This window comes from Orycteropus afer, unplaced genomic scaffold (assembly GCF_000298275.1).
Source record: "Orycteropus afer afer isolate SDZICR_OR568_19922 unplaced genomic scaffold, OryAfe1.0 scaffold00131, whole genome shotgun sequence".
NCBI classification, from domain to species: Eukaryota; Metazoa; Chordata; class Mammalia; order Tubulidentata; family Orycteropodidae; genus Orycteropus; species Orycteropus afer.
Window position 1 is genome coordinate 7750986 of NW_006921718.1, and position 16576 is coordinate 7767561.

The following is a 16576-nucleotide window of genomic DNA, read 5'->3' on the forward strand; positions in this document are numbered from 1 at the left end:
TGATACTGCCTCGGAAACCTAAGGAGGGGTCGCTATGAGTTGGTGCCGACTTGACGGCACATAACAACATAACAACTGAGTCAGTGGTGATTCAGTGGTAGAAATCTCACTTTCCATGCCAGAAACTTCTGTTTGATTCCCAGCCAATTCATCTCATACGGAGTTGCCAACCATCTGTGAGTGGAAGCTTGTGTGTTGCTGTGATGCTCAACAGGTGTCAGTGGAGCTTCCAGACTAAGGTAAACTAGGAAGAAAGGCCTGGTGATTAGCTTCCAAACAGCCAGTAAAACCCTATTAATCACAGTGGTCCAGTCTGTAACCCATCATGGGAATAGTATAGGACTAGGCATCATTTCATTTAGTTTACATTAGGGTTTACTCTTTGTGTTGTACAGCCCTATGGGCTTTGGGAAATGCATAATGTCATGTGTCATCATTACAGTATCATGCAGAATAGTTTCACTGCTCTAAAAATGCCCTGTGTTCCATCTTTTTATCCCTCTTGCTTTCCCTCATAATCTAGAGAAACACTGATTTTTTTGTCTTCTCATTTTCCTGAAACCATATCTTTTTATTGGTACCTCTTTACAGTGTTCTGCCCAGGTGTGGAGGAGGGAAAAGTTGATGATTGGATTTTATGTACAGATATGCATGCAGTCAACAGCAAAGGTGATAATTAAAAGCTAGTCCCAAAGACAAAATAGCTTTATATTTATCTGTAGATTTACCTACTCTGACCCACTAGAACTCATAACATACTCTGGATTTTAAAATTATATTTATTATATATCAAGAGTTACATACTCAAAAACAGATCATTGGTTTGTAAGACAATTAGGGGTTTCTTTTTTTGCCATACAAGTCTTGTCTGGAAAGTAGCCTATTGGAAGCTTTTTTTTGAATCTTAATTTAAAACTTAAAAGATTTCATTATGTCCGATAATGGTTTTTAGTAGGTATGTTTGTGGTAGTGCATGCCCCTTGATTTGATACATAAGAAATCTCTTTTTCTCGTTTCAGGCACTGGAACTGGTCACCACTGTCACTGTCCTCTTTCCAGTGCATGAATCCGTTTGATAAAGAACAGATAAACAGCCCATTCCTGCTCCCTTTACTAGAGAGTTGAGAATTCCTTTACTCGGTATTGGCTTGCCCTAGGGCACTTTAAGGAGCCTGGTGTGTCAGTGGTTGAACACTCCTACCTAAAGGTCATCTGTTCTAACTCATTCAGTGGCTCCAGGGGAGAGAGACTGGGCAATCTGCTTCCATAAAGATTACAGCCAAAAAAGCCCTAGGGGGCAATTCTCCTCTGTCTCATGGGGTCACAATGAGTTGAAATGACTCAACAGTGTGGTACCTAACAACAGAGCAGTTTATTTAACTGTTTCCTGCCTTGGTTAGGTATGGAGTGTACTTATCTACCAAGATTTTACTTCTGAAGGGTATCTGCAGGATTCTGTGTTGTCAGACTTTGACTTCTCTAGAGCTCTTGTTTATGACTGGTTGTAACTTACATGATAAGCATGAAGGTGGTTCATATGTCTTGACTGGAGAATTCTAGAAATCTTTTGCTTAAGTTGACTCTATTTCCTTCCAGTTGCAGTTGTTTTGACCTTGGTGTAGAGAGAAAACCATAAATGAATGAATGAATGAATGAATGAATGAATGGAAAAACCTAATTTGATTTCTAACTGATAGGGACACTGTAGAACAGAGTAGAACTGCCCCTTAGGGCTTCTGAGGCTGCAAATCTTCACAGAAGCAGACTGCCTCATCTTTTTCCTATGGAGAGCTGGTGGGTTTGAACTGCCAACCTTTTGATTAGCAGCCGAATGCTTTACCTTTTTAATTGTCCTTTATTTTCTTAAATCAAATTCACCCACAGTCCCTTCTTTTAGGTGAAGTATTCCACTCTACTTGTCCTTTTCTTACAGTCTCATTTAAGGACAAAGCCAGCAGACAAAACAAAACCCGAAATCAAACCATCTTCACCTACTACAATATCCTACTGACTTTTCCTGATTAAGATTAAATATATTGTTATTTCTTCAGTATTTGAAAATCTTTCAGCCAGGAAGATATGGGCCAAAAACCCAACTAGGTTAGCAATCTAGAACCTTGCCTTTTATTCTGGCACACTGGTGTCAGAAGAAATCTAATTCTGTCAGAGAGAATAGAAATGAACCATGCATATGATTTGTTGGGTAAATGAACCTGTTTTCTAGAGCTTCTTGAGTTCACATTTTCAGAGAGGCTGAATGTGCATTACAAAGACAAACATCATTTTTGGATTCCATAATTTGGTATTTGTGGTCCCATTTCTTCTTCCTTTTAGCACTAAATCCTTATACATTAATTCAAATGTAATGTCTCACCATTGTTAAATCTTGCATTCTTATATTTATGCACCTATGGTATTATGCTTATATCCTTGTGGCTTACATACTTAGAAAAAAAAACCACCCAGTTATTGACTTGCTTATTCACAGTTGTTGATACTAGTTGCTGTCAAGTTGATTCCTACTCATGGCACCTCCATGCATGTAGAGTAGAACTGTACTCTCATAGCTGTGACCTTTCGGAAAAAGACCTGTCTTCTGAGATACCTCATAGTGGATTTGAACTGCTAGCCTTTTGGTTAATAATGCAGCGCTTAGCCATTTGCACCACCCAGGGACTACTGACAGTTTTTTAAAAAATTAAACCGAACTCACTGCAATTGAGTTGGTTCTGATTTATCGTGACTGCCATAGGGTTTCCAAGGCTATAAATCTTTATGGAAGAAGACTATGTCTTTCTTCCACGACGTCCATGATAATTTTTAGATTTTTTTCTTTGTGACGTCTCTTTGTATACCTCTAGCCATTAAGTAGCTTTAATGTGTACTGTACTGTTCAAGTTACTTGCCCAATTAAATTTCATCTCCTTTGTATCTCTGAACTCTTACTTTTTTCATAGGACTTTGTGTGTTATTATGCTGATTATTCCTTGAATTTCAGTCATGAAATTGGAGTAGCAATTGCTGTCCGTAGCTGGTGTGGTTTGAGACTCTATTGAATGCAACTCATTTGAATTAATATTTAGAGTAATAGTGTTGGGAGGAATGTCTACTATTCTTTTCCAACCCTTTCATTTTATGGAAGGGTTGCTGATACCTAAAGAGATCAAGGAACTTGTCTGGAGGCTCTTTGTTTGTAGAGGAATGGGGACAGGAATCTGTGTTTCCTGAATCTCAGTCAAGTACCCTTTTCATTTTACCCTATTGCTTCCCCAAAATGCTGTTTGATAATGAGATGGGGTAACTGCAGTGGATATTGCCTGTGTTCATTTAATTGTGAACTATGTCTCTTTCTCCTTTCATTTAATCTCTGTCTTACAAAAAAAACCAAAAAAACAAAAAACTACACTGCCATCGAGTCTTGAACGAATAAACACACTGCCATTGAATTGGATTCAACTCATAGCAACCTGTCCTTGGGTTTCTGAGGGAGTATCACTACGGAAGTAGATTGTCCAACCTTCCTTCCAAGGAGTGTCTGGTGGGTTTGAACCGCCAGCCTTCTGGTTAGCAGTCAGATGCCTTAGGCACTACGCCACCAGAGCTCCTAGCTGTTTATTATGTATCAAATTGGATTTAAAATCCCCTTCTTTCACATCAAACTTGAATAGAGATACTTTGCTTCAGAAAGTCTTTTGTAGTAGTGGTGGTTGTTAGGTACCAAAGAGTTGGCTCCAACTCGTGGCGACCCTTTGTGCAGCAAGGCAAGATACTACCCAGTCATGCTGCATCCTCTGAATCCTTGCTATGCTTGATGAGCTCATCATCGTAGCCACTCTGTCAGTCCATCTCATTGGGGGTCTTCCCCTTTATTGCTGACCCTCTACTTTACCAAGTATGATATCCTTCTCCAGGGAATGGTCCCTTCTGACAGTATGACCAAAGTAGGTGAGAGGAAGTCTGGGCATTCTCACTTCCAGGTAACATTCCAGCTGTACTTCTTCCAGGATGGATTTGTTCACTGTGCTGGCAGTCCATGGTATTTTCAGTATTCTTCGCCAGCACCACACTTCAAAGACATCAGCTCTTAATTGCTTTTCCCTACTCATTGTCCAGCTTTCACATGCAGATGAGGCTATTGAAAAATACCATGGCTTGGGTTAGGTGCACCTCAGTCTTCAAAGTGACATCTTTGCTCTTCAACACTTTGAAGAGTTCTTTTGCAGCATATTTGCTCAGTGCAACACATTTGATTTCTTGACTGCTGCTTCCATGGGTGTTGATTGTGGATCCAAGTAATATGTAATGTTTGACAAGTTCAATCCTTGCTCCATTTATCATGATGCTGCTTTTGGTCCATTTATGAGAATTTTTGTTTCTTTATGTTAAGGTGTAATCCGTGCTAAAGACATTGTCTTTAATCTTCATCAGTAGGTGCTTTAAGTCATCTTTACTTTTAGCAAGCAAGGTTGTGTCATTTGCATATCACAGGTTGTTAATGAATCTTCCTCCAATCCTGATGTCATATTCTTTGTCATATACTCCAGCTTCTTGGATTATTTGCTCAGTATACAGATAGAATAAGTATGGCAAAAGGCTACAACCTGACACACGTCCTTCCTTATTTAAAAACATGCAGTATATCCTTGTTCTGTTTGAACAACAGCCTTTAGGTCTATGTACAGGTTCCTCTTGAGCATATTTAAGTGTTGTGGAATTCCCATTCTTCTCAATGTTATCAGTAATTTTTTATGATCCACACAGTCAAATGACTTTGCATAGTCAATAAAACACAGGTAAACATCTTTCTGGTATTCTTTGCTTTCTGCCAAGATCCATCTAACATCAGCAGTGATATCCCTCGTTTCACATCCTCTTCTGAATCCAGCTTGCATTTCTGGAAGTTCCCTGTCCATATACTGCTGCAATCATTTTTGTATTATCTTCAGCAAAATTTAACTTGTGTGTGATATGAATGATATTATTCAGTAATTTCCACATTCTGTGGGATCACCTTTCTTTGGAATGGGCACAAATACTGATCTCTACCAGTCAGTTGCCCAGGTAGCTGTCTTCCAGATTTCTTGGCATAAATGAGTAAGAGCTTTCAGTGCTGCATCTGTTTGTTGAAACATCTCAGTGGATATTCCATTAATTCCTAGAGCCTTGTTTATGGCCAATTCCTTCTGTGAAGTTTGGACTTCTTCCTTCAGTACCATTGGTTCTTGATCATATGCTACCTCTTGAAATAGTTAAACATTAACCAGTTCTTTTTGGTACAGTGACTGTGTATTCCTTCCATCTTCTTTTGGTGCTTCCTGCATCATTCAATATTTTGCCCATAGAATCCTTCAGTATTGCAACTTGAGACATGAATTTTTCTTCAGTTCTTTTAACTTCAGAAATGCTGAGAGTGTTCTTCCCACTACTCATCTGTTAGTTTGTCATACTTGGTGCTTTGTATGTTGCTAGGAGGCTGGAGGCTATGCCAGGTATTTGAAATACCAGCAGGGCCACCCATGGTAGACAGGTTTCAGTGGAGCTTCTAGGCTAAGACAAACTGGGAAGAAGTATAGAACCATCCCCTTCTAAGAAAATTGGCCAGTGAAAACCTTATGAATAGGTTATGAATATGGCAGACAGGGCCAGCAGCTGGAATAGGTAAGGTTGGCAGGGGACAGCCCTCAGGCGGCAGGGAGCAGCAGCAGACAGGGCTGGTGGGCGAAACAGGTAAGGTGGGTGGGGGACAGCCCCCCGGCAGCAGGGAGCAGTGGCAGACAGGGCCAGTGGGAATAGGTAGGGGGTAGCCCAGGAAGTGAGCGGAGCAGTTGGAACAGCTAAGGGAGATGAACTTGTCTGTTGATTTGTCATACTGTGGTCACTTGCATGTTGCTGTGGGGCTGGAGGCTGTGCCAGCAGGGTGCCCATGGTAGACCTGTTTCAGTGGAGCTTCTGGACTGAGACAGACTCAGAAGAAGGAAGAGACCATCCACTTCTCAAAAAATTACCCAGTGAAAACCTTATGAATAGTAGTGAAACACTGTCTGATATATTGCTGGAAAATTTTATGAATAGCCCTGAAACATTGTCTGATACAGTGCCGGAAGATGAGCCCTCAGGTCGGAAGGCACTCACAGTATGACTGGGAAAGAGCTGCCTCACCAGAGTAGAGCCTACCTTGATGATATGGATAAATTAGAGCTTTCGGGGCCTCCATTTGCTGAAGTGGCATGACTCAATATGAGAAGAAACAGCTACAAACATCCACTGATAATAGAAACATAGAATGTATGAAGTATGAATCCAGGAAAATTAGAAATTGTCAAAAATGAAGTGGAATGCCTAAAGATTGATATCCTAGGTGTTAGTGAGCTGAAATAGACTGGTTTGGGCCATTTTAACATCAGATAACCATATGATCTACTATGCCAGAAATGACAAATGAAGAGGAATGGTATAGCATTCATCGTCACAAAGAATGTTTTTCAAGATCTATCCTGAAGTACAATGCTGTCAGTGATAGGATAATATCCATATGCCTACAAGGAAAGCCAGTTAATACTACTATTCAAATTTATGCACCAACCACCAAAGCCAAAGATGAGGAAATTGAAGATTTTTACCAAATTTTGCAGTCTGAAATTGACCAAATATGCAGTCAAGATGTGCTGATTATCACTGGTGACTAGAATGCAAAAGTTGGAAACAAAGAAGAATCACCAGTAGTTGGAAAATTTGACCTTGGAGATAGAAATAATGCTGGAGATCACATGATAGAATTTTGCAAGATCAGTGACTTATTCATTACAAATACCTTTTTTCAACAACACCAATGGCAGCTATGCATGTGGACTTTACCAGATGGAGTACACAGGAATCAGATTGACTACATTTGTGGCAAGAGGCAATGGAGAAGCTCAATATCATCAGCCAAAACAGGGCCAGAATTACTAACTGGAAAGATGAGTACTTGTGTTGTATTGACTATGCAAAGGCATTTGATTGTGGGACCAACCATCAACTACTCATAAGCAAGTTCAAGTTGAAGTTGAAGAGACAAGATATGACCTTGATAATATCCCTCCTGAATTTAGAGTCCATTTAAAGAAGATGCATTGAACACCAGTGACCAAAAACCAGAGGGATTATGGGGTGACATCAAGAACATCATCTATGAAGAAAGCAAGAGGTCGTTAAAAAGACAAGAAAGGAAGAAAAGATCAAAATGGGTGTCAGAAGAGAGTCTGAAACGTGTCCTTGAATGGAGAGTAGCTAAAGCAAATGGAAGAAAAGACAAGATAAAAGAGCTAAACAAATTTCAAAGAGCAACTCAAGAAGACAAAGTCAGTTTATTATGAAATTTGCAAAGATATGGAGTTGGAAAGCAAAAAGTGAAGAATATGCTCAGCATTTCTCAAGCTGAAAGAATTGGAGAGGAAATTTAAGCCTCAAGTTACAATATTGAAAGATTCTATGGGCAATATGGGAGCTTTGATGGCATAGTGTCTAAGGCATTTGACTGCTAACCAGAAGGTGGCGGTTCAAACCAGCCACTCCTCAGAAGGAAGGTTGGGCAATCTACTTCTGTAGTGATACTGCCTCAGAAACCCAAGGAGTCAGATCCGACTTGATGGCATTGAGTTGGTTTGGTTTGGTTTATGGGCAACATATTGAATAATGCAGGAAACATCAAAAGAAGATGGAAGGCATACCCAGAGTCACTGTACCAAAAAGAATTGGTTTATGTTCATTCATTGCAGGAGGTGGCATATTATCAAGAACCAATGGTACTGAAGGAAGAAATCGAAGCTGCACTGAGAAAGTGGTGAAAAACAAGGCTCCAAGATTTGACAGGATACCCATTGAGATGTTTCAACAAACAGATGCTGCACTGGAGGCACTCACTTGGCTATACCAAGAGATTTGGAAGACAACTACCTAGCCGACTGACTGGAAAAAATCCATATTTGTACCCATTCCAAAGAAAGGTGATCCCACAGAATGTGGAAATTATCAAACAATATTGTTGATACCACACACAAGTAAAATCTTACTGAAGATAGCTCAAAAACGGTTATAGCAGTATATTGACAGAGAACTTCCAGTAATGCAAGCTGGATTCAGAAGAGGATGTGCAATGAGGGATATCATTGCTAATGTCAGATGGATCTTGGCTGAAAGCAAAGAATACCAGAAAGATGAGTACTTGTGTTGTATTGACTATGCAAAGGCATTTGATTGTGTGGATCATAACAAATTATGGGTAACATTGAGAAGAATGGAAATTCCAGAACACTTAATTGTGCTCATGAGGAACTTGTACATAGCCCAGGAGGCTGTCATTCGAACAGAATAAGGGGACACTGCATGGTTTAAAATCAAGAAGGAAGTGCATCTGGGTTGTATCCTTTCGCCATACATATTCAGTCTGTGTGCTGAACAAATAATCTGAGAAACTGGACTATATGAAGAATAATGTGACATGAGGATTGGAGGAAGACTCATTAACAACCTGTGTTCTGCAGATGACACAACTTTGCTTGCTGAAAGTGAGGATGACTTGAAACACTTACTGATGAAGATTGAAGACTACAGTCTGTAGTGTGGATTACACCTCAATAAAAGAAAACAAAAATCCTCACAATGGGACCAATAAGCAGCATCATGGTAAATGGAGAAAAGTTTGAAGTTATCAAAGACTTCATATTACTTGGTTCTACAATCAACACCAGTGGAAGCAGTGGTCAAGATATCATATGTCGTTTAGCATTGGACACATCTGCTGCAAAAGACGTCTTTCAAGTGCTGAAGAGCAAGATGTTTCCTTGAAGACTAAGGTGCACTTGACACACTCATGGTATTTTCAGTTGCATCTTATGCATGTGAGAGCTGGACAATGAAAAAGGAAGACCAAAGAAGAGTTGATACTTTTGAGTTATGGTGTTGGTGAAGAATACTGAAAGTACCATGGACTGCTAAGAGAACTAACAAATCTGTCCTGAAAGAAGTGCAGCTGGAATGCTCCTTGGAAGCGAGAATGGCCAGACTTCGTCTCACCTTCTTTGGTCATGTTGTAAGAAGGGACCATTCCCTGAAGAAAGATATCATGCTTGGCAAAGTGGAGGGACAACGAAAAAGGGGAAGGCCCTCAACAAGGTGGATTGACACAGTGACTGCAACGATGGGCTTAGGTATAGCAAATTTTGTGGGGCTGGCACAGAGCCAGGCAGTGTTTCGTTCTGTACACAAGGTTGCTATGAGTTGGAGATGACTTGACAGCACCTACCAACAATAAAATGAATCTAGGAAAGTTGGAATTTGTCAAAAATGACATAGAATGGATAAAGAGTGATGTCCTAGACATTAGTGAAATGGATTGGTATTGGTCGTTTGGAATCAGGCAATCTTATGGTCTGCTACACCAGGAATGACAAATTAAAGAGGAATGCCATCATGTTTATCATTAAAAAGAATGTTTCGTGATCTATCTTAAAGTACAGTGCTGTTAGTGTTAGGATATATCCATATGCATACAAGGAAGACCGGTTAATAAGATAAGTACTCAGATTTACACACCAACTACTAAAGCCAAAGTTGAAGATACTGAAGGTATTTACTAACTTCTGCAGTCTGAAATTGACCAAACGTGCAATCACAATGCATTGATAATTATTGGTGACTGGAATGCAGCAGTTGGAGACAAAGAAGAATCATTGGTATTTGGAAAATACAGCCTTGGTGACAGAAGTGATGCCAGAGATAGTGTGATAGAATTTGCAAGGCTAATCACATATTCATTGCAAATACCTTTTTAGTTTCCCCACAACATAAATGATGACTATACATTTGGACCTTGCCAGATAGAATACACAGGAATCCAGTTGACTGTATCTGTGGGAAGAGATGATGGAGAAGCTCAATTATCAGTCAAAACAAGGCTAAGAGCTGATTATGGATCAGACCATCAGTTGCTCATATGCAAGTTCAAGTTGAAGCTGAAGACAGAACAAGTCTACAAGAGCCAAAATACAACCTTGATTGTATCCCACCTGAACTTAGAGACCATCTGAAGAATAGATTTGACTCATTGAACACCAGTGACTGAAGACCAGATGAGTTGTGGGATGACATCAAGAACATCATACATGAAGAAAGCAAAAGGTCATTAAAAAAACAAGAAAGGAAGATAGACCAAAATGGATGTCAGAAGAGACTCTGAAACTTGCTTTTGAGTGGAGAATAGCTAAAGTGAATGGAAGAAATAAAAAATGTGAACAGAAGATTTCAAAGGGTGTCTTGAGAAGACAAAGTATTTTAATGTGCAGAGATCTTTGGTTAGAGAGAGCTTATTGACTTTTATGAAACTGTTTGGAAGGAGTCCTGGTTTCCCAGTGTTGAACTGCTCAGTGGTTAACAGAAAGATCAGTGGTTTGAATCCACCGGCTGCTCCCTGGGAGAAAGATGAGGCAATCTGCTTCCATAAAGATTATGGCCTTGGAAACCCAATGGGACAGTTCTAGTCTGTCTTACAGGGTTGCTGTGAATTAGAATCTGTTTAATGGCAATTTTTTTTTTTTTTTTTAATGTGTTTGGAAGTTACAGAAGAAAAATAAGTTTAAAGCACAGTGTGGTTATGTCCTATGTGGCCCTGCAAACCATACTTAACCTCCCTGTGCCTCAGTGTCCTGTCATTTGTAAAACGGGTAATAACAGATCCTAATTCATAATGTTGTTTTGAAGATGAAATATGTTAATATATGTAAATTGCTTAGAACAGTGCCTGGCACAGTACTATTAAAGTGTTGGCTCTTATTATCCATAGTAATAGTTTGTAAACATCAAGGAGTTGGGAGCATATTGACTTTGGGCGTTTTCTGTACTACTTTACCTTCTCTCAGGACTTCTTGTCAGCCCAGTTACATGATTTTCATTTAGTCTTGTTTAGTGTGCTCTGCTTTTGTTGATGTGTTTCTGAGAAACCATATGCCTTCTGCTTTTCTTCTTTGATATTTGCTGGTCTTTTTTCTTCTACTATAAAACCATTTGCTGTCATGTCACTTCTGACTCTATGACTTCATGTGTGTCAGAGTAGAACTGTGTTCCATAGGGCTTTCAGTGGCTGAGTTTTCAGAAGGATCTCCACTCTTCTGAGGAGGCTCTGGATGGATTAACATCTCCAGCCCTTTGGTTAGCTGCCAAGTGTGTTAACAGTTTGTACCACCCAGAGACTCCTCTTCTACTATAAAAGATATTTTTTAAAATAAAGGGCATATTAACTATCATTAATTGTGGTTTTCTACTTTTTAAGGATTTGGAATGCCCTGACAGATAATTATGGAAATGTAATGCCTGTGGACTGGAAATCATCCCATACCAGGACTTTGCACTTACTTACTCTGAACCTCTCAGAAAAAGGGGTAAGTGAGGAATTAAACCAATATTTTGTGAATAACTGATTCTGACAAAGGAACTAAAACAGTAGCATTTCTATTTAACACAAAATCATTGAGTTGCCTCTTATTCAGATTTATGGAAGTTGGTGTGGTCCTCTGTTGCCGTCTTGGCTCTACTGCTGTGGACTTGCTAGCACATTCCTCTAGTTCTTCCCCAGCACACGCACTTGTGAATGTTTAGCTAAATTTCTATCACCTGTATATGACCAACAGTAATCAGCATTTTTTTACCAGCTAAAATCACACCATTTTGATGTTCTGAGAACACTCAGTGAGAATCCTAGCCTTTTATTAAATATATCGAGGGTGCTGGAATATCAATACAGAGTTAACTTTTGGTTGAGTTTAATGACTCACTGGATACAGCCTGTCAGGAAAGTATATGTACCTGTGAATATCAGGGAACCTTTAAAAGATTTCTCAGTTCTTAACTTTTCAAGAGCTCCCAACTTACCTGTTTGAGGCTACTGTTTATGTTGTGGTATTGTGAAGATACCTTGAATAAGAAGTGTAAGCACAGGTATTGGGATAGTCGGGGTAGCAAGAGAGAAAAGGAAGAGAATTACTTTAAGTGGAAAATCACAGTGTGAAGTTTATTTAAAGCTGATGGGAAATGTATCCAGATTACTTGATTTTCAGGGCCTATTTAAGTTCCTTATCAAATAACAATGTAAACTTATACCAGATGTTTCTTCTGGCATGCTCTTTATTTTGTGAAGTGTAATTATGTGATTATCGGGAGTACAGTGTAGTAGTGCTGTCAGAGTATAGGGCATGAAAATGATTTTCTTAATTTGTGACTTAGGAAAGCCTTTTACCTATTTTGTAGTAAAAGTTAGAATTCTTAGTATAGCTTCAGGTATTCTAGTAGATTTAGAATTCTTGCACTTTGCATGAATTATTCACCCTATAAAGCTGTTTTGCAGACTGATCTGGCATACATATAATGACAAGGAACAAAATGAAGTATCTTAGACTCTCCCTTCTGTTTATTTTGATCCTTGCCAACATTTTTGAGCCTAGTTCAAGTTTCCCCTCTTCTCTGAAGCTTCCTATTACTGTTTTAGCCTCTGTTGATCTCATGGAATTATGCAATTTTAGCATTGGAGGGGACTTTAAAGGAGATTTAATCCAGCCTTTCTTGTGGGGGGTGTGGGGATCCCCATCTATAGTATCTCTGACAGATGGGCATTTACCCATGGCCTAAGTCCCTGCTGGGGAGGAAAATGTGCTTCTCTCTGTGGGAATCAGTTATGCTTGTGAGGGTGTGAACTCTTCAAGGACTTGTTATGTGTCCCACCACATTTAAACCTGTTGTCACCTGCATGCTGGTCCTGGTGCTCCCACAGGGCTTTGTCCATGTCTCTGTACGATCATTACTGCCTTCTCTTACTAACCGTGTGTTTCTGGGCCTGTCACTAGATTATGTCTTCCCAATAAGTATCTTCGTATTTGTCTTTTTAATAACTACCACTGTGCTCAGCACATACTGAGACGAATGTTTGTTGAATGATCCAGTGAATGGCCTCATCAGTGAGACTGTGAGATCAGAGTTTTTTAAAAATATTTTCTACGTTATTTGACATAATGCCGAATCCACACTAGGCAGTCAGTGAGCCCTTTTTTTTATTTGATATACTGAAAAAGGGAGCTCTGCTGGCATAATGGCTAAGGCATTTGACTGCTAATCAGAAGGCTGGTGGTTCAAACCCACCAGCCACTCCTCGGAAGGAAGATGGGACAAGCTACTTCCGTAGTGATACTGCCTAGGAAACCCAAGGAGGGGTTGTTATGAGTCGGGCCCGACTCCATGGCACATAACAACAACAACATGCTGAAAAAAGAACATAGAAGGATATTTTCATAGTTCCCAAGAGTAGTAAATTAGCAGTATGAATGCAACACTGTGATCTAGTTTCTTTGAGTAAAATGTGTATCATTTTGTATTGTTTTTAGATTGTATCTTGGGAAGTCATTCTCTTTTCCTGCCTTTTGAATGTTGTTTTCAGTGACAGAATGATGGCATAGCCAAGGTGGTGGTTGTTGGTTTCCATTGAGTTGATTCTGACTTATGGTGACCCCATGTGCAATGTAGAACTGCTCCATAGGGTTTTCTTGGCTGTCATCTTTATGGGAACAGATCATATAGTCTCTGTCCTTCTGGGTGGGTTTGAACTGCCAGCCTTCCAGTTAGCAGCCAAACCAATTAACCATTGTCTCACCAGGGCTCCAAGGTAATAATTAGTAATGGCTTATTAATACTAATACTAATGGTAAAAGCCTTATCTGGAAAACCTCAACAGTTTAAAGTGATTAAATAGTGTGATGTAACTAGTCCGGTGATGAATGGAACTGAAATTAGAACTTTCTTCCACAGAAAGGAATAGCACACATTAAGTTTCTGAAGAACAAATGGGCAGTAAGGACTCTGTAAGTAGCAGCCATATTATTTTATTAGCTAGTATGTAATTAAAACAAAAAAATTTCCTGGGAATTTTTTTTTAACCTTGGCCAACTGGGATCCTCTAGTCTTCTTGTGACTGAGCTCACAAAATTGACCTTTGAAAGAATTCTTTGGATTATTCTAGTTACAAAACAGGGTGTATAGGAAATTTTTTTCTTGACAGATGGAGTTTTTTTTTTTTTTTTTCCTTACATGAAGAATTGGAAAACAGTCAGGAAAACCTCAACTTGCTAGATTTCAGTTTCTTATTTTTCTTTCATTGAAGTTTAGGACGGTGCACTTCTAAACTTGATGGCTCTGTTCTAGAGTATGACAACTGGCACATTCCATATTCTTATGTGGGCACATTTTTTCCATTGGATGCATCTTTAGTTTCCTACAGGGAAGCAGCACCACCAGCTCTGTATCTAAACTTGGCACAGGAGGGGGTGATGGGCATGCTTGGCAATTATGAAGGCACAGTTATGCCGAATGGGAGAGTGAATAATGATACCCAGGACAGCCAAGGTTAGTTTTCAAAGCTTGAAAGGGATTCCAGCCTTAGCATATGTCATCTCTGTGGGGAATGGGCTTGGCTCCCTCTCTGGAAAGATGAGCTGGAATCATTATTTCTGTTGTCATGGAAATTTATTCTGATGGCTTATTGGTATCATTTGTGTATTTTGGCAACAGCCAGAAACCTATTCTAAATCCATTGCCATTATTGAATGTGCTCATATTAGTGAATGCTTATAAATCATTTTGGCTTAGAAGCATCTTCTGTGTCATCTTTTTCCCTCCTACCATGCATCTCTTCAAAGATAGAGACCTTGTCTTATGCATCTTTATATCTTCAAGAGTGGAAACAACAAGAAAATAATAGTGTCTTCCTTAAGAGTAATATTAAAAGAGGAAAAACAAAACAAAGCTTTGTCCTGAAGTTATAGCATGAAAGAGTGATTTTAGGGGGAGAGGCAGTGTAGAGATCAGTGAGAATAACTATTAGGTGTACTTTACATCACCCACACACTCTTATGGCCATATTATGGCATGTTCCTCCACAGTCTTGAAGACGAATATCTCCTCTCATTGGGAGCCTCATCCCTTGACCTTTCTCTTTTCTTATCGGAAGTAAATTATGAAAGGAATAACTGTCATAATTTAAAAAGTAAACTGGGGCTATAGGACTTAAATGAAAAATTAGTTCTCTAGCCTGTTCCCCTGTCCATGGCTTCTGCTTACCAGAAGCAACCATTATCAACTACTCCAGCTATGCAACTCTTCTAGTTGATTATATGCTCATATCATTTAATATAATATTCCAATTTTAGACTTTATCTATTTACTTTTTACTAAAGAGGATGAGAGTTTAACCCTCCTCCCCCTAATCTCTAACACTGTAATCCTCACAGAAATTTCCCCATTTTTCCGGTATCTCTTGATAATTTGTTAATCTTCATTATTTATGTTATTTTGACTAAGTGTTCGCAGTTGACCTATTTTAGTATATTATGGTTAAATTTCCTCTCTTGTACACTTCTTTTGTTCTTTCTAGGGTAATAATTGCAGTTTTTTGGTGGTTTATTTAGTTTATAATCAGTTTACCCATTCAGCCTCAACAGAGCCATAAAATTCATTTTTGATAAATGAACTATATGATCAGGTCATCTATCAGTCAATCTGTCTATCTCTCTTTTTCTCTTAGCCTTTCTCGATGCCCTTGGCAGTAACAGTTCCAATCTGAACTGACAGCTTTCTGCTCCAGCTTCACAGCCATTATTCTGGGATCTTCCCTTCACTATCATTGCAAGAATTTTCTCTTTCTATTGTACTGGACCCCATGTCTTCTTCTTCCTTTGTTTTCCTCCTGGTTTTGGTGGACATGTTCTGCAGTAGGTTTTTGAGAAAGGGTACATGAGAGATAGATTCTTTGAGAACTTGCATGTCTGAAAATGTCTTTATTCTAAGCACCCACTTCATTGTTAGTTTAGGTAGCGATAGGATTTTAGGCTGGAATTCATCAAAACATAGAAATTATGTTCATTGTTTTCTAGCTTCTGTTGTTGTTATGGACCCAAATGATATTTTGATTCCTGATCCTTTCAATGTGGTGGTTTGGGGTACAGAGAAAAATATAATGAGATGTTGTCACTGTGATGTAGCCTGGAATTGCACTTTATAGTAGTAGGTCACTCTTGGAATGCTGGGACCCCTCTGCTAGCCTAATGTTATGAAAGGTAGCACATCAGTGTTCCTTTATATGTCTTACCTTCAGGTTTCTTAAAATATATATATATATATATGTATATAAAACCCAAACCTACTGCCATTGAGTTGATTCTGACTCATAGCGACCCCCATTGGGTTTTTGAAGTGGTAAATACTTATGGAAATAGATTGCCCACTCTTCCTTCCATGGAGTGGCTGGTGGGTGTGAACCACCAACCTTCTAGTTAGCAGTCAAATGCCTTAGGCACTGTTTCACCAGAAAAAAAAAAAAAACAAAAAAAACAAAAAACCCAAGCTCACTGCCATTGAGTCAATTCTGACTCATTGTGATGCCCTTTGGGTTTTTGAGGTGGTAAATCTTTACAGAAGTAGATTGCCCAGTCTGCCTTCCATGGAGTGGCTGGTGGGTTTGAACCGCCAACCTTCTGGTTAGTAGTCAGATGCCTTGGGGCTA

General features: G+C 39.2%; 1 protein-coding gene across 1 annotated transcript in view; it reads left to right on the forward strand.

The window, feature by feature from the left end:
• The window catches only part of FEZ2 (fasciculation and elongation protein zeta 2), a 76064-nt gene that overhangs the window by 2530 nt on the left and 56958 nt on the right, over positions 1–16576 (forward strand). Inside the window, exon 2 of the mRNA XM_007945084.1 lies at positions 11306–11414. Within this exon, the coding sequence (XP_007943275.1) occupies positions 11306–11414 (109 nt within the window). The remainder of the gene's footprint in view (positions 1–11305; positions 11415–16576) is intronic.